The 24,930-nt window shown below is 44.0% G+C and overlaps 1 protein-coding gene across 2 annotated transcripts in view; it reads left to right on the top strand.

The window, feature by feature from the left end:
* The window catches only part of LOC109869977 (1-phosphatidylinositol 4,5-bisphosphate phosphodiesterase epsilon-1), an 89,376-nt gene that overhangs the window by 48,096 nt on the left and 16,350 nt on the right, over positions 1-24,930 (top strand). For both annotated transcript variants that reach the window (XM_031805132.1, XM_020460298.2), the window contains exons 7-23: positions 63-259; positions 5,690-6,302; positions 6,560-6,700; positions 6,803-6,920; positions 13,056-13,170; positions 13,419-13,541; positions 14,021-14,157; positions 16,379-16,617; positions 16,842-16,903; positions 17,008-17,173; positions 17,438-17,545; positions 17,732-17,848; positions 18,054-18,212; positions 21,700-21,823; positions 23,271-23,395; positions 23,581-23,698; positions 24,056-24,178. In XM_031805132.1, coding sequence (XP_031660992.1) covers positions 63-259; positions 5,690-6,302; positions 6,560-6,700; positions 6,803-6,920; positions 13,056-13,170; positions 13,419-13,541; positions 14,021-14,157; positions 16,379-16,617; positions 16,842-16,903; positions 17,008-17,173; positions 17,438-17,545; positions 17,732-17,848; positions 18,054-18,212; positions 21,700-21,823; positions 23,271-23,395; positions 23,581-23,698; positions 24,056-24,178 — 2,785 coding nt within the window. The remainder of the gene's footprint in view (positions 1-62; positions 260-5,689; positions 6,303-6,559; positions 6,701-6,802; positions 6,921-13,055; positions 13,171-13,418; positions 13,542-14,020; positions 14,158-16,378; positions 16,618-16,841; positions 16,904-17,007; positions 17,174-17,437; positions 17,546-17,731; positions 17,849-18,053; positions 18,213-21,699; positions 21,824-23,270; positions 23,396-23,580; positions 23,699-24,055; positions 24,179-24,930) is intronic.

The raw sequence follows: 24,930 nt of genomic DNA on the forward strand, positions 1-24,930 counted from the left end.
TCTACCTGTGTAGTAACAGTTATTACTACAGTAACCGGTTCACTGTGTTTCTCTTTGTGTAGTTTGTGACGGACTACGGCGGGCAGGAGCACTTCCTGCAGAGGGCGGGGCCAGACGGACTGCACAGCCACGTGAAGGAGGCCACGGTCAGTAACATCCTGCAGATCATCCGCTCCTGCAACCGCAGTCTGGAGACAGAGAAAGGGGGCCACCACAAAGGCTTCACCTCTCACAGGAACTATTTCATGGACAGGAACCAGTAAGTGACCAGGGTCAGGAAGTCTCTGATCCCCAAATCCTAACCTTGACCTGTAGGGGGAAAACACGAAACTGACCTAAGATCTGGGCTAATCCTAAAGTGTCAGGAAGAATATTGAGTCCATCCATTCCTCTCGCCATTATACTGTGATGGCCTTCATCTAGTCTTTCCCTCTACTTGACGACACCGCTCTACTGCATACCACTCTACTTGCCAGCAGCATACCACCCTGCATACCACTGCTGGCTTGCTTCTGAAGCTAAGCAGGGTTGGTCCTGGTCAGTTCCTGGATGGGAGACCAGATGCTGCTGGAAGTGGTGTTGGAGGGCCAGTAGGAGGCACTCTTTCCTCTGGTCTAAAAAAATATCCCAATGCCCCAGGACACTGCCCTGTGTAGGGTGCCGTCTTTCGGATGGGACGTTAAACGGGTGTCCTGACTCTCGGAGGTCATTAAAGATCCCATGGCACTTATTGTACGAGTAGGGGTGTTAACCCTGGTGTCCTGGCTAAATTCCCAATCTGTCCCTCAAACCATCACGGTCACCTAATAATCCCCAGTTTACAATTGGCTCATTAAGCCCCCTCCTCTCCCCTGTAACTATTCCCCAGTTCGTTGCTGCAAATGAGAATGTGTTCTCAGTCAACTGACCTGGTAAAATAACAGATAAATAAAATTTAAAAAATATTTAATGTCAGGTTATCTGGGGACTGTGAGTGTTTATAATGTGAATTCTTTGAGTCAATTTAAATAAATTCATTAGGCTCTAATGTATGGATTTCACATGACTGGGAATACAGATATGCATCTTTTTTTTTAAGGTAAGTGTGAGGATCAGAAAACCGGTGTGACCAACATTTGCCTCATGCAGCGTGACACATCTCCTTTGTATATAATTGATCAGTCTGTTGATTGTGGCCTGTGGAATGTTGTCCCACTTCTCTTCAATGGCTGTGCGAAGTTGCTGGATATTGTCGGAAACTGGAAAACGCTGTCATTAAACAACAATCCAGAGCATTCCAACGTGCTCAATGGGTGACATGTCTGGTGAGTATGTAGGCCATTTGAAGAACTGGGACATTTTCCGCATCCAGGAATTATGTACAGATCTTTGCAACATGGGGCCATGCATTATCATGCTGAAACATGAGGTGATTGGGGAGGATGACTGTGACTGACAACAATGGGCCTCAGGATTTCTTAAAGGTGCTTCTGTACATTAAAATTGCCATTGATAAAATGCAGTTGTGTTCATTGTGTGTAGCTTGTGCCTGCCCATACTGTAACCCCACCGCCATCATGGGGCTTTCTGTTCACAACGTTGACATCAGGAAACCACTTGACCATACAATGCCATACACGTGGTCTGAGGTTGTGAGACCGGTGGGAAGTACTGCCAAATTCTCTAAAACGACGTTGGAGGCAGCTTATGGTACAGAAATTAACATGAAATTCTCTGGCAACAGGTCTGGTGGATATACCTGCAGTCAGCATGCCAATTGCATTCTCCCTCAAATCTTGAGGCATCTGTGGCATTTTGTTGTGTGACAAAAAGGCAGATTTTAGTGGCCTTTTATTGTACCCAGCACAAGGTGCACCTGTGTAATGATCGTGCTGTTTAATCAAATTCTTGATATGCCACACCTGTCAGGATGGATTATTTTGACAAAGGAGAAATGATCACTAACGGGGATGAAAACAAATTTGTGCACACAATTTGAGAGAAATAAGCTTTTTGTGCGTATGGAGAATATCGGTTTCAGCTCATGAAACATGGGACCAACGCTTTACATGTTGCGTTTACAGTGCATTCAGAAAGTATTCAGACCCCTTGAGTTTTTCCACATTTTGTTATGTTACACACAATACCCATAATGACAAAGCGAAAACACTTTTTTCGATTTTTTTTGTGCAAATGTATAAAATAATATACCTTATTTACATAAGTATTCAGACCCTTGGCTATGACTCAAAATTCAGACCCTTTTGCTATGACTGTTCCAAGAGCTGGCCGCTCGGTAAATTGAGCAAGAAGGCCTTGGTCAGGGAGGTGACCAAGAACCCGATGGTCACTAACAGCGCTCCAGATCATCTCTGGAGATCCGAGAAACTTCCAAAAGGACAAACATCTCTGCAGTACTCCACCAATCAGGCCTTTATGGTAGAGTGGCCAGACGGAAGCCACTCCTCAGTAAAATATACATGACAACCCGCTTGGAGTTTTCCAAATGGCACCTAAGGACTCAGGATCAAGGGAAAGATGAATGGAGCAAAGTACAGTGATCCTTGATGAAAACCTGTTCCAGATTGCTCAGGACCTCAGACTGGGTCAAAGGCTCACCTTCCAACAGGACAACAACCCTAAACACACAGCCAAGACAATGCAGAAGTGGCTTCGGGGCAAGTCTTTGAATGTCCTTGAGTGGCCCAGCCAGAGCCCAGACTTGAACACAATCGAATATCTCTGGAGAGACCTGAGAATATCTGTGCTGCGATGCTCCCCATCCAACCTGACAGAGCTTTAGAGGATCTGCGGAGAATAAGTTGAGAAACTCCCCAAATACAGGTGTGCCAAGCTTGTGGCATCATACCCAAGAATACCTGAGGCTGTAATCGCTGCCTAAGGTACAGGTGTGCCAAGCTTGAGTATAAAGGGTCTGAATACGTATGTAATTGTGATATTTCCGTGTTTTTTTTCTCCTAAATTTTCAAACATTTCTAAACTTGTTTTTGCTATGTCATTGTGGGGTATTCAAATCAAATGTATTTATATAGCCCTTCGTACATCAGCTGATATCTCAAAGTGCTGTACAGAAACCCAGCCTAAAACCCCAAACAGCAAGCAATGCAGGTGTAGAAGCACGGTGGCTAAGAAACTCCCTAGAAAGGCCAAAACCTAGGAGGAAACCTTGTGGGGTGGCCAGTCCTCTTCTGGCTGTGCCAGGTGGAGATTATAACAGAACATGGCCAAGATGTTCAAATGTTCATACATGACCACCATGGTCAAATAATAATAATCACAGGCAGAATAGTTGAAACTGGAGCAACAGTACGGCCAGGTGGACTCTCTCCGAGAGAGAGAAGGAAAGAGAGAATTAGAGAGAGCATACTTAAATTCACACAGGACACCGGATAGGACAGGAGAAGTACTCCAGATATAACAAACTGACCCTAGCCCCCCCGACACACAAACTACTGCAGCATAAATACTGGAGGCTGAGACCGGAGGGGTCAGGAGACACGGTGGCCCCATCCGATGACACCCCCGGACAGGGACAAACAGGAAGGATATAACCCCACCCACTTTGCCAAAGCACAGCCCCCACACCACTAGAGGGATATCTTCAACCACCAACTTACCATCCTGAGACAAGGCCGAGTGTAGCCCACAAAGATCTCCGCCATGGTAAAACCCAAGGGGGGTGGGCGCCAACCCAGACAGGAAGATCTGTCTCCAGCCTCCAGCTGTTTGCTTAGAAATTCTAGGGACAATTAGGAGGCCTGCGTCTTGTGACCGTAGCATACCTGTAGGTATGTACGGCAGGACCAAATCATAGAGATGGGTAGGAGCAAGCCCATGTAATGCTTTGTAGGTTAGCAGTAAAACCTTGAAATCAGCCCTTGCCATGACAGGAAGCCAGTGTAGAGAGGCTAGCACTGGAGTAATATGATCACATTTCTTTTGTTCTAGTCATGATTCTAGCAGCCGTATTTAGTGCTTTATCCGGGTAGCCGGAAAGTAGAGCATTGCAGTAGTCTAACCTAGAAGTAACAAAAGCATGGATTAATTTTTCTGCATCATTTTTGGACAAAGTCTCTGATTTTTGCAATGTTACGTAGATGGAAAAAAGCTGTCAAAAGAGAGGGTCCAGAGTAACGCCGAGGTCCTTCAGAGTTTTATTTGAGACGACTGTACAACCATCAAGATTAATTGTCAGATTCAACAGAAGATCTCTTTGTTTCTTGGGACCTAGAACAAGCATCTCTGTTTTGTCCGAGTTTAAAAGTAGAAAGTTTGCAGCCATCCACTTCCTTATGTCTGAAACACATGCTTCTAGCGAGGGCAATTTTGGGGCTTCACCATGTTTCATTGAAATGTACAGCTGTGTGTCATCCGCATAGCAGTGAAAGTTAACAATATGTTTTCGAATTACATCCCCAAGAGGTAAAATATATAGTGAAAACAATAGTGGTCCTAAAACGGAACCTTGAGGAACACCGAAATTTACAGTTGATTTGTCAGAGGACAAACCATTCACAGAGACAAACTGATATCTTAACGACAGATAAGATCTAAACCAGGCCAGAACTTGTCCGTGCAGACCAATTTGGGTTTCCAATCTCTCCAATAGAATGTGGTGATCGATGGTAACAAAAGCAGCACTAAGGTCTAGGAGCACAAGGACAGATGCAGAGCCTCGGCCTGATGCCATTAAAAGGTAATTTACCACCGTCACAAGTGCAGTCTCAGTGCTATGATGGGGTCTAAAAACCAGACTGAAGCATTTCGTATGAATTATTTGTCTTCAGGAAGGCAGTGAGTTGCAGCCTTTTCTAAAGATTTTGAGAGGAATGGAAGATTCGATATAGGCCAGTAGTTTTTTATATTTTCTGGGTCAAGGTTTGGCTTTTTCAAGAGGCTTTATTACTGCCATTGTGTGTAGATTGAGGGGGGGGGGGGGGTTGGACAGTTTAATCCATTTTAGAGTAAGGCTGTAAAAGTCAAGTGGTCTGAATACTTTCCTAATGCACTGTATATTTTTGTTCAGTGTAGTTTCCTGACCCTGATGGGAGATCGGTTTGTCCTCTGGGTGGAAAAGGCCTCTGATTTATGACTCCAGGGGGCCTCTGGGTCCAGTCAATGGATTTCTGTGGAAGTTCTCTCAACAAGGCTGATTGGAGGGAAGATGAGGGCGAATGTGACAGCCATCATCCTTCTTTTACTCTTCTGTTTTACTATTTGTAGCTAGACACTTCCAGACTTTTTCTCTCTGTTCTTCCTCCCGCCACCGTAGCTCTTTCAGGAGCAGGTCTGATTCGAACCATGTCTTGTAAGGTATTAGACTGCCGTTTTTTAGAGGTTTCCCACTAACTGACTTTGCTTTAATTGTATGAGTGGAATTTGCTATTACAATTGCATGGTGCTTTTTTATGCTTGTTCAACTGTGCTAAATGTTTTAAATACAGTTGAACTGTTTTGAGACTGTTGCATTCAATGGATTTGCTATCCTCAAAGTGATATTCTTTAGGTAGATAACATGGCTGGGATGTGTTACACTCATTGAATAGAAGGTGGTGATGAGACAATTTCCTTTGTCCTAAAGAAGAGACAGAAGATTGAAGTGTTGACAACTAACTCTTCTACAAATATCTATTGTTTTTTGTTCTGCTTCTCTATTTCACGTCCTCCCAATTCTTCATCCTCTCATCAGGTTTGTGGAGGGCGACCTCTCTGAGCAGGCTAAAGAGGTGGCATTCCAGGGCATCAAGGAGACCCACCGGGCCTTTAGCCACGGCACAGAGCTCATCCCCTGGTACGTGCTCTCCCTCCAGCCTGACATCCACCAGTTCCTCCTGCAGGGATCCACCGTCATCCACTACGACCAGGAGAGCCACCTCACCGCTCGCTGCTTTCTCCGCCTTCAGCCTGACAACTGCTTTCTGACCTGGGCTAATCCCCAGAGCGGCAGCCCCCCCACAGATCCCCCAGGCCTGGGTCAACCCGTTGTGAGCGGCCTGGCGGAGGGCCTGTTGGACATCTCTGTGGTCAAGGCTGTGTTCATGGGCCACCAGGGGGTGGACATGTTCGCTGTGTGTCTGCAGAACAAGCTGTGTAACACCATGAGGGCCGTGGAGAATGGGGTCAGTCTGCTCTACGGGCTCCATACTACAGACAACAGGCTACTGCACTTTGTGGCCCCCAGGCACACAGCCAGCATACTGTATGAGGGCCTGGTGGAGCTGGTCAAAGCCATGAGGAAGCTGAAGAAGTTCCCAGATAAGAGGCTGCACTGGCTCAGGAGGCAGTACATCCACCTCTATTGGGTAAAAAACAACTTAATTTAGATTGTAGTGGATAATATGGAATGGCAAGTATATTGACTCAGTCTAGAATATACAAGTATGTAGAATTCATTTGTTTTGTCTAATGTCCTGTGAATCAATACTCAAAAGGGAAACAGTGTGCCTCTAACATGAGCACAGATGCAAGGAAGATCATTTTGACTCACGTAATGCCAATAAGCCTTGAGTGAGCAATCTCCTCACTGCTGTGTGGTGTGTTTGTCTCCCATCCACAATAGGAGGAGGGCAGGTTTGAGGGTCCCACCCTAGCTCAGGCCATCAAGCTGTTTGGGGGGCGGTGCTGGAACATGGGCACAGAGAAGCCCAGCACGCAGAAGAACAGCTCCACCACCAAGAAGAAGAAGAATGCTCTCGTCAGGGTTAGGATAAAAATATATTTTTAAATAGTCTTAGTTTGAGGGATATAGTCTTACATTTTTTTGAGTTTGTGTCATTGACAGTGTGTTTCATAAATCACACAGAAATACAGCGGGGATGCTACTGATGACGAGACGAGCCAACGTAAAACCAAGAGCTGCAAGGACACCCTGTGCAGAAACGGTCCGGAGCTATATGACAGCGTGCACCAGGAAGAGTTAGGTAACCTGTCTATTAGTATTTTATTAGGATCCCCATTAGCTGTTTCCAAGACAGCATGTTCTGGACTTGGGGCTGTGAAGAGACCCCTGGTGGCATGTCATGTACTTATTGAACAGACAGTTTGGCTGTTTCAATACGTCAATATCGCTAACAAAGACCAAGGCCCTATACTACTAATGTAGTTTGAGGAGTTAGTGAGGTAACTTTGGTAAACTCTGAGGTCAACTTGGGATAACCAGTACCACGGAAGTGGCTAAACTTTTAGCCAGGTAAATTTCTATGGCAGCGGATCCTTCAGATCTAACCTGCTCCGTGTCAGGCTACCTTCGGGGCTAACTATTGCCTGGAATGTATTTTTTATTTAACCTTTATTTAACTAGCAAGTCAGTTAAGAATAAATTCTTATTCACAATGACGGCCTACCCTAGCCAAACCCGGACAACGCTGGGCCAATTGTGCGCCGCCCTATGAGACTCCCAATCACGGCCGGTTGTGATACAGCCTGGAATCAAACCAGGGTCTGTAGTGACTCCTCTAGCACTAAGATGCAGTGCCTTGCTGCGCCACTCGGTAAGCCCGACGTTGAATTACATAGAATTCTATTTCGGGCAGAAATGAGCGTTTTGAATCAGGAAAGTTTACCCTCATGACCTCTACAAGCCAGAATGTTGAATAAAATTATTTTTTAACATACTTTACCGGTTGGCCCTTTTGGTGGTAGGAATGTGAGACAATATATCTACAGGAAAGTATCATTACATTAACACTGGAAATGCATTCAGATTTCTAGCACCTCAAGCAAATGTTTTTTTTTTTATAGCTAAAATTCTAAATCAAATAGCTAAATGATCCTTGGTATGACCATCTTAAAACAATTCCATATATCAGTTTAGTAGAACCCACACCCGTGCTGCTCTGATCTGGTCGATTGTGATGTAAAGAAAGCACAGCAGTGCTTTGTCAAGTACCGACCTTTGCCCATCTTGGCAACCGTTGAATCAATATGTTTTGACCATGTCAGTTTACAATCTAGATTTACATCAAGCAGTTTAGTCTCAACTTGCACAATTTCCACATTCATCACTAGAATTAGATTAGGGTTATTACACCATATCTCACAATTATTCAGAGACATCTATAAGTCTATGCTAGGTAAAGCTCCGCCTTATCTCAGTTCACTGGTCACGATAACACCCACCCGTAGCACACATTCCAGCAGGTATATCTCACTGATCATCCCCAAAGCCAACACCTCATTTGGCCGCCTTTCCTTCCAGTTCTCTGCTGCCAGGGACTGGAACGAATTGCAAAAAAAAAGTTGGAGGCTTTTATTTCCCTCACCAAATTTAAACATCAACTATCTGAGCAGCTAACCGATCGCTGCAGCTGTACATAGTCCATCTGTAAATAACCCACCCATTCTATCTACCTCATTACCATACTTTAAAATGTTTTATTGACTTTTCTGCTCTTTTGCATACCAGTATCTCTACTTGCACATCATCATCTGCTCATTTATCACTCCAGTGTTAATCTGCTAAATTGTAACTATTCACTCCTGTGGCCTATTTATTGCCTTCCTCCTCATGCCTTTTGCACACACTGTATATAGACTTTCTTTTTTCTACTGTGCCATTGATTTGTTTATTGTGTTATTGTACTATTGTTTATTGTTTACTCCATGTGTAACTCTGTGTTGTTGCCTGTGTCACACTGCTTTGCTTTATCTTGGCCAGGTCGCAGTTACAAATGAGTACTTGTTCTCAACTAGCCTACCTGGTTAAATCAAGGTGAAATAAAAAATAAACATGCAACTGTCCTCTCATACACTCCCCTATGTATTTATTTGGACGGTGAAACTAAAATGTTTCATTTGGCTTTATACTCCAGCATTCTTTGAGGCGACGGTAAAGAATGTCACCTTTTATTTGAGGGTATTTTCATTCATATCTGTTTTACCTTGGGCTGTGACAGTCATGTATTTTGGATGATGCTAATTGGCTAGCCAGATCTCTGGTCCACGGTCTCCGTAATAACGGTTTGGATAGTAAAAAATATCTACTACCAGTCAAAAGTTTGGATACAGCTACTCATTCCAGGGTTTTTCTTAATTTGTACTATTTTCTACATTGTAGAATAATAGTGGCAGTGTAGCCTAGTGGTTAGAGCATTGGACTAGTAACCGAAAGGTTGCAAGTTCAAATCCCCGAGCTGACAAGGTACAAAATCTGTCGTTCTGCCCTTGAACAGGCAGTTAACCCACTGTTCCTAGGCCGTCATTGAAAATAAGAATTTGTTCTTAACTGACTTGCCTAGTTAAATAAAGGTTAAAAAAAATATATTTAAAAAAATATCAAAACTATGAAATAACACATGGAATCATGTAGTAACCAAAAAAGTGTTAAACAAATCTAAATATATTTGAGATTCTTCAAAGTAGCCACCCTTTGCCTTGATGACAGCTTTGCACACTCTTAGCATTCTCTCAACCAGCTTCATGTGGTAGTCACTTGGAATGCATTTCAATCAACAGGTGTGCCTTGTTAAAAGTTCATTTGTGGAATTTATTTCCTCTGCATTTGAGCCAGTCAGTTGGGTTGTGACAAGGTAGGGGGGTATATAGAAGATAGCCCTATTTGGTAAAATACCAAGTCCATATTATGGCAAGAACAGCTCAAATAAGCAAAGATAAACAACAGTCCATCATTACTTTAAGACATGAAAGTCAGTCAATCTGGAAAATCTCAACTTTTAAAGTTTCTTCAAGTGCAGTCGCAAAAACCATCATACACTATGATGAAACTGTCTCTCATGAGGACCGCCACAGGAAAGGAAGACCCAGAGTTACCTCTGCTGCAAAGGATAAATTCATTGGAGTTATCAGCCTCAAATTGCAGCCCAAATAAATGCTTCAGAGTTCAAGTAACAGACGCATCTCAGCATCAACTGTTCAGAGGAGACTGCGTGGATCAGGCCTTCATGGTCGATTTACTGCAAAGAAACCACTACTAAAGGACACCAATAAGAAGAATAGGTTTGCTTGGGCCAAGAAACACGAGAAACAGGACATTAGACCGGTGGAAATCTGTCTTTTGGTCTGACGAGTCCAAATGTAATAGGACTAGGCTACCTGTCTCTTATGAAGCTGGTTGAGAGAATGCCAAGAGTGTGCAAAGCTGTCATCAAGGCGAAGGATGGCTACTTTGAAGAATCTCAAATATAAAATGTATTTATTTTATTTTTTTGATACTACATGATTCCATATGTGTTATTTCATAGTTTTGTTGTCTTTACTATTATTCTACTATGTAGAAAATTGTAAAAAAAATAATATAGAAAAACCCTTGAATGAATAGGTTTCCAAACTTTTGACTGGTACTGTATACAATCATGAATCGTGAATAATGATGAGTGAGAAAGTTACAGATGCCCCAAAAATACATGCTAACCTCTCACCATTGGTATTTTTTGTCCAAATACTTATGGTGCCTTCAATTGGGGGGACTAGCTGCATAGTGCTTTAATTTCCAAACGGTAAAACAGAAACGGTTCCTTCAAAAAGTATTCACACCCTTTGACCTTTTCCACATTTTGCTGTTACATTTAGATTTTTGGTCACTGGCCCACACACAATATCCTATAATGTCAAAGTGGAATTAAGTTTTTCACATTTTTACAAATTAAGTTCAGGAGCAAAAATGTACATATATCAAGTCACATAAGTTGCATGGACTCTGTGTACAATAAGTGTTTATCATGGTTTTTGAATGACTACCTCATCGCTGTACCCCACACATCCAATTATCTGTAAGGTCCCTTCAGTCGAGCAGTGAATTTCAAACACCGATTCAACCACACAGACCAGGGAGGTTTTCCAATGCCTCACAAAGAAGGGCACCTATTGGTAGATGGGCACAAATAAAATAAAGAAGCAGATATTGAATATCCCTTTGAGCATGGTGAAGTTATAAATTACACTTTGGGTGTATCAATACACCTAGTCACTACGAAGTTACAGGCATCCTTCCTAACTCAGTTGCCGGAGAGGAAGGAAACCACACCGGGATTTCACCATGAGGCCAATGGTGACTTTATAACAGAGTTGAATGGCTGTAACAGTGTGTGTGAACCTTGTGAAGACTTACAGAAAACGTTTGACCTCTGTCATTGCCAACAAAGGGTATATAACAAAGTATTGAGAAACTTTTGTTTTTGACCAAATACTTATTTTCCACCATAATTTGCAAATAAATTCATTAAAAATCCTACAATGTGATTTTCTGGATTTTTTTTCTTCCCATTTTGTCTGTCATAGTTGAAGTGTACCAATGATGAAAATTACAGGCCTCATCTTATATATATATCAAAACTGATCTCAAATGCAAAATGCTGGAGTATAGAGCCAAATTTAAATGTTTTAGCTTCACTGTCCAAATAAATCTGTTGGAGAGTGTACAGTCATGGCCAAAAGTTTTGAGAATGACACCAAATATTAATTTCTGCAAAGTCTGCTGCCTCCGTTTGTATGATGGCAATTTGCATATACTCTAGAATGTTATGAAGAGTGATCCGATGAATTGCAATTAATTGCAAAGTCCCTCTTTGCCATGCAAATGTACTGAATCCCAAAACAACTTTTCCACTGCATTTCAGCCCTGCCACAAAAGGACCAGCTGACATGTCAGTGATTCTCTCGTTAACACAGGTGTGAGTGTTGACGAGGACAAGGCTGGAGATCACTCTGTCATGCTGATTGTGTTCGAATAACAGACTGGAAGCTTCAAAAGGAGGGTGGTGCTTGGAATCATTGTTCTTCCTCTGTCAACCTTTGGTTACCTGCAAGGAAACACGTGCCGTCATTGCTTTGCACAAAAAGGGCTTCACAGGCAAAGAGATTGCACCTAACTCAACCATTTCAGATCATCAAGAACGTCAAGGAGAGCGGCTCAATTGTTGTGAAGAAGGCTTCAGGGCGCCCAAGAAAGTCCAGCAAGTGCCAGAACCACCTCCTAAAGTTGATTCAGCTGCGGGATCGGGGCACCTCCAGTACAGAGCTTGCTCAGGAATGGCAGCAGGCAGTTGTGAGTGCATCTGCACTCACAGTGAGGCGAATACTTTTGGAGAATGGCCTGGTGTCAAGAAAGGCAGCAAAGAAGCCACTTCTCTCCGGGAAAACCATCAGGGACAGACTGATATTCTGCAAAAGGTACAGGGTTTGGACTGCTGAGGACTGGGGTAAAGTCATTTTCTCTGAATCCCCTTTCCGATTGTTTGGGGCATCTGGAAAAAAGCTTGTCCGGAGAAGACAAGGTGAGCGCTACCATCAGTCCTGTGTCATGCCAACAGTAAAGCATCCTGAGACCATTCATGTGTGGGTTTGCTTCTCAGCCAAGGGAGTGGGCTCACTCACAATTTTGCCTAAGAACACAGCCATGAATAAAGAATGGTACCAACACATTCTCAGAGAGCAACTTCTCCCAAACATCCAGGAGCAGTTTGGTGACGAACAATGCCTTTTCCAGCATGATGGAGCACCTTGCCATAAGGCAAAAGTGATAACTAAGTGGCTCGGGGAACAAAACATCGATATTTTGGGTCCATGGCCAGGAAACTCCCCAGACCTTAATCCCATTGAGAACTTGTGGACAAACAAAAACCCACAAATTCTGACAAACTCCAAGCACTGATTATGCAAGAATAGGCTGCCATCAGTCTGGATGTGGCCCAGAAGTTAATTGACAGCATGCCAGGGCGGATTGCAGAGGTCTTGAAAAAGAAGGGTCAACACTGCATATATTGACTCTTTGCATCAACTTCATGTAATTGTCAATAAAAGCCTTTGACACTTATGAAATGCTTGTAATTATACTTCACTATTCCATAGTAACATCTGACAAAAATATCTAAAGACACTGAAGCAGCAAACTTTGTGGAAATTAATATTTGTGTCATTCTCAAAACTTTGTCCACAACTGTACCATCCTTGCTTATGTTTTATAGGGAGGGATACAAAAATGGGAATATTTGAGGTATTAAATAGTGTCAGATTTAGTTTCCTTTGGAATGCTCTAGTTCACTGTGTTTGACCATGTATACTGTGTGTGTGTGTAACTCTGTACTTTATTGATTCCATAGAGGATGGCGTCCCTGGACCCCTCCCCCCACCGTGCTGCAAGAGCCCTGGTTCCCTGACCTCTGGTTCCCTGGCTTCCTCCCCCATCCTCTCAGGCAGCACCAAGGCCCAGCCAGGGTAAGACTCAAAACCTGACCCCAGACCTGTTCCTAAGGGTAAACACTGCCTTTCTATCACTCCATGGTTTATAATTCATCTGTAAACCTAGTGTCAAATACTTACATGTAAACCTACTCATACCCTGAACCTTGTACCAAGCACTTTATTTACTCATCTTAATCTACAATATAAAATATCATATTTTTTAAACCTAGTGTTTTTAACTTGGAACAGTCACCAATCCCTCTCCTCGTGTCCCTGTGTAGTGCATGGAGCAGCAAGAGCTGGCACGGCCTAGGGAAGGGCTATTTCAAGGGCTTCCAGGACCTCATGAGCTCTGACAGCACTATGAGCTTCCTCGAGTTCGTCGAGCTCTTCAAGTCTTTCAGGTGCTCCATCCAACTTCCGAGCCCCTCTCTTTACCGTATACAGTCACCATAGTCTATATAGGGATAGTAACTATATACAGGTCTATGGTAGTGATTTTAAATTCAACATGTCTCTGTTAATCATTCCCACTGAGAATTCCTTCTGAATTCCCAAAGGACAAGAGCACAATTATGTGCTTTGTATATCATCCCCACACTATACAACACAGGCCTGCTGTACTTTCATAATACATACAGGATGGAGACATTGCATTCCATTCAGAAGAAGCTTTGACAAATCCAACCAATCTTTCCAAAGGTTGTTTTGTAAATGACATACTGGGTTCTTCTGAGGTTTCTCTCAGTTGATAACAGACTAAGGCTACACACCGAAACATGTAATAATTAGAACACCATACCATTGTCCCCCAAGAGTGGATAATAATTTCCCTCTCTTGTCAGTTGAATGTGAAAGCCCTTGTTCTTGTTTTGATGTGCAGCATTCGGAGCCGTAAAGACCTGAAGGAGCTGTTTGACACCTACGCCGTTCCTTGCAGTAACTCCGGCCCAGAGTCTGCCCTCCTCTACACCACCCTGAGGATTGACGACAAGGAAACGGGACAGCAGCCTGACCTAGGTATGTCTCTCACATTGTGCTAATGTAACCCTATGTGTTTGTCTGTGAGTGGTTTGTATTTGGTACTGTTCAGTCATTGTTTAAAAGTAAAATAAAAAAGCTAAAGTATATACACGTTCTGACCTTATATAACACCAGTCAAAAGTTTGCACACACCTACTCATTCAAGGTGTTTAATTTTATTTTGACTATTTTCTACATTGTAGAATAATAGTTAAGACAAAACTATGTAATAACACATATGGAACCAGGTTGTAGCCAAAGAAGTGTTATTTATTTATTTATTTATATACATACATAAACGTCCCTTTTTCAGGACCCTGTCTTTCAAAGATAATTTGTAAAAATCCAAATATTTAAAATCCAACACTGTAAAGTGTTTAAAGACCATTTCCCATGCTTGTTCAAAGAACCTTGTTTGTTCAAGGTACAAATCTGTCGTTCTGCCCCTGAACAGGCAGTTAACCCACTGTTCCTAGGCCGTCATTGAAAATAAGAATTTTGTTCTTAACTGACTTGCCTAGTTAAATAAAGGTAAAATAAAAAAAAACATAACCAATTAATGAACATGCACCTGTGGACCGGTCGTTGAGACACTAACAGCTTACAGACAGTAGGCGATTAAGGTCACAGTTATGAAAACTTAGGACACTAAAGAGGCCTTTCTACTGACTCTGAAAAACACCAAAAGAAAGATGCCCAGGTTCCCTGCTCATCTGCCTGATCTTGCCTTAGGCATGCTGCAAGGAGGCATGAGGACTGCAGATGTGGCCAGGGCAATAAATTGCAATGTCCGTACTGTGAGATGCTTAAGACAGCACTACAGGGAGACAGGACGAACAGCTGATTGTCCTCGCAGTGGCAGACCACGTGTAACAACACCTGCACAGGATTGGTACATCCGAGCATCACACCTTCAGGACAGGTACAGGATGGCAACAACAACTGCCCGAGTTACACAAGGAACGCACAATCCCTCCATCAGTGCTGACTGTCCGCAATAGGCTCAGAGAGGCTGGACTGAGGGCTTGTAGGCCTGTTGTAAGGCAGGTCCTCACCAGACATTACCAGCAACAACGTCGCCTATGGGCACAAACCCACCCTTGCTGGACCAGACAGGACTGGCAAAAAGTGCTCTTCACTGATGAGTCACGGTTTTGTCTCACCAGGGGGGATGGTCGGATTCGCGTTTATTGTCAAAGGAATGAGCGTTACACCGAGGCCTGTACTCTGGAGCGGGATCGATTTGGAGATGGAGGGTCCGTCATGGTCCTGGGGGCGGTGTGTCACAGCATCATCGGACTGAGCTTGTTGTCATTGCAGGCAATCTCAATGCTGTGCGTTACAGGGAAGACATTCTCCTCCCTCATGTGGTACCCTTCCTGCAGGCTCATCCTAACATGACCATCCAGCATGACAATGCCACCAGCCATACTGCTCATTCTGTGCGTGATTTCCTCCAGACAGGAATGTCAGTGTTCTGCCATGGCAAGCGAAGAGCCCGGATCTCAATCCCATTGAGCACATCTGGGACATGTTGGATTGGAGGGTGAGCGCTAGGGCCATTCCTGCCAGAAATGTCTGGGATCTTGCAAGGTGCCTTGGTGGAAGAGTAGGGTAACATCTCACAGCAAGAACTGGCAAATCTGGTGCAGTCCATGAGGAGGAGATGCACTGCAGTACTTAATGTAGCTGGTGGCCACACCTGATACTGACTGTTACTTTTGATTTTGATCCCCCCCTTTGTTCAGGGACACATTATTCCATTTCTGTTAGTCACATGTCTGTGGAACTTGTTCTGTTTATGTCTGTTGTTGAATCTTGTTATGTTCATACAAATATTTACACATGTTAAGTTTACTGAAAATAAATGCAGTAGACAGTGAGAGGACTTTCTTTTTTTGCTGAGTTTATAACCATATACAATTTCAGTAGCCCAAGTCTTGTGATAAAACTGTCCCGTCTCCACAATAGATTAGTCCACTCAGACAGGCGGGAATCAGACAGGTGTCTTGTACACCATGATTTTTGGTGCTGTTGTTTGTTTAAAGAAGTGTCGGTCGACCAACAGCCTATTGACCAGTCGATTTATATGGGGTCAGCCCTATCATAATGTTACATGCTGATTTAGATTAGTAAGCAACACTGGGGAGTATTGGATGTTAATGTCTTAGTTAGGGAATTAATTCTAAAGATGCATTTTTCCTGTCCTCCACCACAGACTTGCTGACCCGTAATGGATTGGACCTGGGCCTCTTCATCCGAACACGCCAGCAGACGTCGGAAAACCAGAAGCAGATCTCGGACGCCATTGCTGCAGCCAGCATCGTGACCAATGGGACGGGCGTGGAGAACGCCTCTCTAGGAGTGCTTGGGCTGGCCATCCCACAACTCAACGACTTCCTGGTCAACTGCCAGCGGAAACACCTGACATACGATGAGATCCTCAGCATCATCCAGGTGGGTCTCATGACTTGTCCAGCAGGCTGAACTTAGATGTCTCTTACGTTCTGAAAACATCTGACATAATTTGATTTTGGGAATGTAATGTCCCTTCAACTTGGCAGACGTGTAACGCAATGCATTGCGACATACTGTACAGAACACAGACGTGATAGAAGTAAGACTTGGAGTATTATATTTCTGTGATGTATTGTTCAATTGTTTTCCTTTGTCTCCCTCAGACATTTGAGCCTTGTGTAAGCATACGTCAGATGGGTTGGATGTCCTTTGAAGGTTTTGCCAGGTACCTTAATTTCCCCTGAAAAATGACGTTAGTTTAACTCATCAGACATTCGAGGAATTTTGAAATTACATTCATCACCAGTTAAGTAGTAGTGACCTCTCCAGGTTTTTGATGGACAAGGAGAACTTTGCATCTAAGAACGAGGAGTCTCAGGTGAATGCGGAGGAGCTCCAGTACCCAATGTCTTACTACTACATAGAGTCCTCTCACAACACGTACCTCACTGGACACCAGCTCAAAGGAGAGTCCTCCGTGGAGCTTTACAGCCAGGTGAGATCACCACTATCATCCTTTTAGATAATTGACGCAAACAAACATATATTTTCTCCCGGAAAAGTGCCTTTTCTAGTTTAGGTTTGTCGGGGATTTCTAAGCATCGGATCAGTTTGTCATCTTCGGTTTGCCGTAAGCAGGGCTAGGAGTTTTTCCAGACTGTGACCTGACCAGGAAAAACTCTGGGCTTCTACTGTACTATAAGATGGATTATGCTTTGGTGTCTGTCTTATGATGGGATGTGGTTGTTGTGTTGTCTAGGTGCTGCTGCAGGGCTGTAGGAGTGTGGAGCTGGACTGTTGGGATGGAGACGACGGATCACCCATTATTTACCACGGATACACCCTGACCACCAAGATCCCCTTTAAGGTTAGTCTGTAACCCTGCCACAACCTTGTCACACTGCCGCTATTGTCCTTATGTCACTGTTTGGCCAAGATACAGTACAATGACGGCATACCTCTTTTATAGCTTGAGTAATACTGCTTAGATGCTGGAATTATTGAATAAATAGGACTGTAGTTATGCCTCGTACTGTAACCTATTTTCTTCTAGGATGTGGTGGAGGCGATCAATCGCACTGCTTTTGTCAACTCTGACATGCCGGTCATCCTGTCCATTGAGAACCACTGCTCTCTGCCCCAGCAACGCAAAATGGCTGAAATCTTCAAGGTACCTCCTTCTGGCTCCAATGGACATGATCAGTACGGATTCTAGCTGACACGTCATGTGTTTTATCCCTAAGAACCTAGTTTCTTCATTCCTTCCTCCTTTGGAGACCACTCTGATGGTGCTTTGATGAAACACCTTTGATTTTAGCGTGTCTGTGAGGATTCCTTTGGTCAGCCCACTTGATCTGTTTATTTGTGTTTTGAAGGCGGTGTTCGGAATCAAGCTGGTGAGCAAATTCCTGTTTGAAAGTGATTTCTCTGATGACCCGCTGCTCCCCTCCCCCCTGCAACTGAAGGGAAAGATCCTCCTCAAGAACAAGAAGCTGACAGCACACCAAGCTCCTGTTGACATTCTCAAACAGAAGGTGAGACTGTAGGCTCGGCCCTAACGTATGTAACGTTTGTCACCTCTGGGTCTGCATGGAAAATGGCCCAGGAAAACAAGGAAAATATTCAAGAGGCAGCCTGCTCTTCCCCCGTCAAGAGGCAAAAAATGCATCTCTCTCACACCAGTATCCAACAGACTGACTATTGAAATGAGTGTTAGTAACCAGGTGTCCATCCAACCTTTTTTAATGCGAGTAAAGTAAAAAATGTCACGACAAGGCTGATGGAAACAGCAAATGTGTTCGAATACTTTCCAAATGCCGGCAAAACAAAATACGATCTTTTGAGTCTAAAAGTAATTATGTGAGAAATGAAGGTGGAAATGCCTTTATGTGCAAATATTGATATTGTAACCATCTTATCGAATGTAAACTTGGAGTCACGCAATGATATTTTGTGTGATCCTCCCTCTACGACTCGGAAAGCGTGCGGTTTATTTGACTACAGATAATCTATGATGAACTTCACAGGGAGGTGAATGTGCACGATGATGATGCTTGATGTTCCTTTCTATTAAATATCAAGAGTCCTATTCCAGTGACATGATTGATCCCTGGCTGCCATTTGACATGTAAAAAATCTTTCTCTTTTGTCCTTAATAATCTAATGTAGGCTGTACCTACACTATATATCTGAATGGTTGGCTGGAACGCACGTTCCAATACCAGAGTGGGCACATAGAAAATGCTATACAACATTTTTATTGACAAAACTGTCAGTAGAGGGGGCCTCCCAAGCGGTGGAAGGCACTGCATCGCAGTGCTAGAGGCGTTACTACAGATCAGGGTTCATTCCCGGGCTTTGCCACCACCGGGTGTCCCATAGGACGGTGCACAATTGGCCCAGCGTCGTCCGGTTAGCGGAGGGTTTAGCCAGGGGGGGCTGTACTTGGTTCACCGTGCTCTAGTGACTCCTTGTGGCGGGCCGGGTGTCTGCAGGATGACCCCTGTCGCCATTTGAACAGTGTTTCCTCTGACACAATGGTGCAGCAGGCTTCCGGGTTAAGCTGGCGGGTGTTTAAGGAGCGAGGTAAGGCGGGTCATGTTTCGGAGGACGCATGACTCCACCTTCGCCTCTCCCGAGCCCGTTGAGGAGTTGCAGCGATGAGACAAAATCGAAAAGGGGGGTAAAAAAAACATTTAACTTGTATTTTTATGTGCACTACGTCATCACGCACAGCCTTTTATCCGCAATAATTAAATGGGAAGGAAACATTTTCTCTGGTGGGAAAATGTGCACATTTTTGAATATTCGTATGCAAAATTGTCACCAATTTGGATGGAAACCTGGTGGGGGTTATGGAATTATGAGCAGGCATAAGCTAAGGACAACGAACACAATCGCGTTTTATCAATGGCAGTTTGAATGCACATAAATACCGTGAAGAGAACCTGAGGCCCTTTTTCTTTTTTTTAAGGGATCTGTGACCAACAAATGCATATCTGTATTCCCAGTCATGTGAAATCCATAGATAAGGGACTAATGAATTTATTTAAATTGACTGACTTCCTCATATGAACTGTAACTCAGTAAAATCTTTGAAATTGTTGCATGTTGCGTTTTATATTTTAGTTCATTATACAGTACATTCGGGAAGTATTCAGACCCCTTGACTTTTTCCACATTTTGTTACGCTACAGACTTATTCTAAAATGGATTAAATTGTTTTTCTCATCAACAATCTACACACAATACACCACAATGACAAAGCAAAAACAGTTTTTTATAATAAAAAAACAAAGAAAATGGAAATATCAAATCAAATCAAATTTATTTATATAGCCCTTCGTACATCAGCTGATATCTCAAAGTGCTGTACAGAAACCACCCAGCCTAAAACCCCAAACAGCAAGCAATGCAGGTGTAGAAGCACGGTGGCTAGGAAAAACTCCCTAGAAAGGCCAATACCTAGGAAGAAACCTAGAGAGGAACCAGGCTATGTGGGGTGGCCAGTCCTCTTCTGGCTGTGCCGGGTGGAGATTATAACAGAACATGGCAAAGATGTTCAATGTTCATAAATGACCAGCATGGTCGAATAATAATAAGGCAGAACAGTTGAAACTAGAGCAGCAGCACAGTCAGGTGGAAGTTGAAACTGGAGCAGCAGCATGGCCAGGTAGACTGGGGACAGCAAGGAGTCATCATGTCAGGTAGTCCTGGGGCATGGTCCTAGGGCTCAGGTCAGTTGAAACTGGAACAGCAGCATGGCCAGGTGGACTGGGGACAGCAAGGAGTCATCATGTCAGGTAGTCCTGGGGCATGGTCCTAGGGCTCAGGTCCTCCGAGAGAGAGAAAGAAAGAGAGAAGGAGAGAATTAGAGAACGCACACTTAGATTCACACAGGACACCGAATAGGACAGGAGAAGTACTCCAGATATAACAAACTGACCCCAGCCCTCCGACACATAAACTACTGCAGCATAAATACTGGAGGCTGAGATATCACATCTCAGACCCTATCAGTATTCTGTCCCTTTACTCGGTACTTTGTTGAAGCACCTTTGGCAGTGATTACATCCTCGAGTGTTCTCGGGAATGACACTACAAGCTTGCCACACCTGTATTTGGGGAGTTTTTCCCATTCTTCTCTGCAGATCCTCTCAAACTCTGTCAAGTTGGATGAGGAGCGTCGCTGCACAGCTTTTCTCAGGTCTCTCCAGAGATGTTCAATCGGGCTCTGGCTGGGCCACTCAAGGACATTCCGAGACCTGTCCCGAAGCCACCCCTGCGTTGTCTTGGCGTGTGCTTAGGGTCATTGTCCTGTTGGAAGGGGAATCTTCGCCCCAGTCTGAGGTCCTGAGCACTCTAGAGCAGGTTTTCATCAAGGATCTCTCTGTACTTGTACTGTTCATCTTTCCCTCGATCCTGACTAGTCTCCCAGGCCCTGCCGCTGAAAAATATCCCCACAGCATGATGCTGCCACCACCATGCTTCACCGTAGGGATGGAGGCAGGTTTCCTCCAGACATGACGCTTTGTATTCAGGCCAAAGAGTTCAATCTTGGTTTCATCAAACAATCTTGTTTCTCATGGTCTGAAAGTCCTTAGGTGCATCTCTTTTAGCCTCTCGGGAAGTCTGTCATATCTCTATAGTACCCAGCACACCCCCTCAGGTCGTCACACATACAGTGCCTTAAAGTATTCACTCCCCTTAGCGTTTTCCACATTTTGTTGATACAGCCTAAATTTACATTTGAATACATTTGGATTTGTGTCACTGGCCTACACAATACCCCATAATTTAAGTGGAATTATGTTTTTCAAAATGTAGTATTATACACACACGGCCCATCACAGTCGAGGATGACGTCAGTCAAGCTGTGTCTTCGGAAGTGACTGAGGAGCCTAGTCCTTGGAAGCACTCAAAGATAATGGCCCCATGTAAGAACAAGCTTTTATGTCTGTTGACATGGTGCAATGACTACAGGACTTTCCACTAATCATGCTCTGTTCTCTGAATCACCAGCTGGCCCACATAAAGGCACAGACCGGCAATGGGGCCCCGGGAGGAAGCTCTCCTGGTAACCACGATGATGACGATGAAGAGGAAGAAGACGAGTATGACGATGACTGCGAATCCCTGTCTGATGGTGAGAGAGACTTGCTTTTGCTGTGGGATAAACACTCTAACAATGTGTACAACACGTACGCTGAGCAGGTCAAAGCTTCGGTCTCTTGTGGTTTCAATGACGTCCTCGCTAACTACGTTCTCACTCACTCCGCCCCTATAGTACGTCGCTGTAACAACGTATGGTTGTTATGAAGGTTAATGATGTAGGGGAGTGAGATCTTGTATTTACTCTTCTTCTTAACGCCTCCCTTGATTCCCTGTTATTAACATAAGGGAGTTCTCCAAGGATTTACAGTAGCTCTACTTGGAGGTGTTTGTTTTCCTGTGCTCCTTCCTCCTATTACTGTGTCCCTGACTGTTCCTCTGTGCAGCAGCTGACATCTTTCCAGATTCCACTGCCTCTTATAGCCTTGAAGGTAAACTGAACGACATAAGCGGTCTCACCCTGCATATACAGTACCAGCTCCACTGCATGGCTCCAGCTGTAGTACTCCGTCTGTGCAGTGAGCTTGTGCCGTGGGCCCGGGTACTGTACGCTTTGCATGTTTCGCTTGCTTACCTGCTTGCTGGGGCGAAATCGAGGCTTTTACTGTACCAAGGGGGGGTTACTGGGTAGGTTAGAATACTAGAACTTGACATTGTGATTGAGGGTAATTATAGTATTAAACTGCAGAGGGAGTAAGGTTAAAGCTGAAGAGCGTGTGGTTTGTGGGTTGATGGCTGATGATCTGTTTGGTTCTGTGTTGTCAGTACACACATGGCCAGTTTAGTGTAAATACACCCCCCCCCCCCATCTGCACTGCTGTGTCTTGATATGTACATCCTGACCTTGCTAGTGAGACTGGCTCATCAGAGAGAGAAAACCAAGACATCTGGATTATTAGGCCCCTGTGCGATCCTTCCGAAACATGGAGCGGTGGGGGTGAAAATCACTAGCCCACTCCACTACCTCTGTGGCTAGGCTCTCACCAGCCACCACACGTAACCAGAGCAGTGTGAGACAGACAGACAACACAACACTGAAACTGCACTGAACCAGTGTGATTCCTGCAGTAAAATAACTGTCATGATGCAGTGGTGGAAATGCAGTGGTGGAAATCATCTTTGAGTGATCCATTGCTGACATCAAATCTGTGTTTACAGTCGTATATTGTATCCTGCTGTGTGTAGGCGAGAGAAGAGCTGAAGGCTCAAACTCCCAGCTCTTTGTTTACAGACATTGCGTTGCATTTTGGGATTTGTGGAGGGCCACTGTTTTCGTCTGAATAACATTTCCCCAATTCCCAGCATTGCAAGCATGTGGACTGTTATGGGATGGAATTTTTATCTCAGTTTACCGGTAATGGTTTCACAAGGAAGAATAAATGTGAAGCCATTGAATAACATTACATTGGAAGCAGTCATTTGAGTAATTCAAGCTGTTCTGTCTGACTCCCTCACTCAAAGACGATGGTTTTGTTTCTCAGATAACATCCTGAATGATAAACCAGAAAGGAAGTCATCTGGTGACAAGGAAGACCATCCCATCACTGATGAGATGGCCAAGAGGATGAAGAAAGCAGACAATGCTGTAACCAAGTACAAAGGGAAGGTGGGTTTCACCTCTGACCGCTAGTCTCTGAGCCAGGAGAGACCATAGAGAGAAAACTGATCTTAAATATTAACTACGAGACACCAGGCCTACAGTATATAAACAATTGACAAATGCACCCTAAATGTATATTTTTCCCTAGAAGTAATCCCAGATCTGAATCACTGACTCTGCTCCTACCCCAGGTATTTGACATAGAGCTGGAAGAAGAGTTATATCCCCCCCAGAACAAGAAGGAGAGTCGACAGATCGCTCAGGAGCTCTCTGACCTCATCATCTACTGCCAGGCCGTCAAGTTCCCTGGTAGTCCTCCTTTAATTCAGTTCAATTAACTTTACTATATGGCTCATTCCAGCATAGAAATGGTTTATGTTCAGAATGTAGCGCAGTGTTTTTATTCTGCCTGGTGATTTTCCCAACCGAAAGAGAGAACGATGAATGTTCACAAAGGAGTAAAACAGGGCTCTGAATTGATTGTAAATTAGAATCGGGTGCACATCTTCTAGTGGTATAATTCTCCAGAACACAGCCAGAACAAACAAGCAACATTAAACCACTGTGAGAAAGGGAAAGGAGGGGAGGAAGCGTGAGGGTGCCCTTAAGCCACGGCCTTCTCTTACGCTCATCCGTCGCTTTCTTTCTGTGTGTGGGGGGGAACAGGCCTCTCCACCCTCTCTCATTCGGCCTCTGGCAGAAGAAAAGACAGAAAGAACAAGAAGTCCGTCTTTGGCATGGATCCTGGTCGTAGTGGAGGCAGCCCCAGGGAGGCGGTACCAGGGAAGGGTACGTATGGCCGAGCCTTTGAGCTAGACCCATAGACCTAGACCTGGAGCTGGGGGCGGGATGTGTAGGGACAGGTAAGGACCCACATACAGACTCAGTCAGATTACCCCCCCATTGGAACCAGCCTGTTAAAGGGATTGTTGGTTTTCCTTTATGGACATTTGAGCATTTGTGGCACAAATCTTATTCCAGTCATGCGACCAATATAAGCATTTTGTTTCGCTCAACATGTTCAAATCATCTATAAGTGACTGAGTTTCACAGTCAATTTTTAGATACTTTCGTGTGATTTGGACATGCTAATATTGGTCCCATGACATGAATGGGTTTTGTGCCACAAATGCTCAAATGTTAGCATGTGGAAACAGTGCCAGGGAAACTAAACCAAAGCATGGATTGCTGTCAGACCTTGTCCATAGACTGCTTACAGGGTAAACCAATGTGTCATGTTGTAAGTTGGGTGGACTATCCCTTTAACTTTTCCATAAAATGGCCCTCTTAGTGTGCGCACGCTGCATTACAGAGTATAGTGAAAGATGCTGAGAGAAGCTGTGGAGTTTTTAAAGGGTTTGTAAAAAGGGTTGAAATGGGATTGTTAGAAACGGCATATCCTGGAGGCATGTTTTTTCTGTTTCGGGACTGAGGCTTGGCAGAGAGTTTGAATAGCTGTGTAGCTAATGCCTCTTTCATGATCAATCATAACCCTTCGAAAGGTTCAGGTAACTTCCGAAGTAAAGGAAACCCTTTACTAT

This window comes from Oncorhynchus kisutch, linkage group LG25, assembly GCF_002021735.2.
Source record: "Oncorhynchus kisutch isolate 150728-3 linkage group LG25, Okis_V2, whole genome shotgun sequence".
In the NCBI taxonomy this organism is placed as follows: Eukaryota; Metazoa; Chordata; class Actinopteri; order Salmoniformes; family Salmonidae; genus Oncorhynchus; species Oncorhynchus kisutch.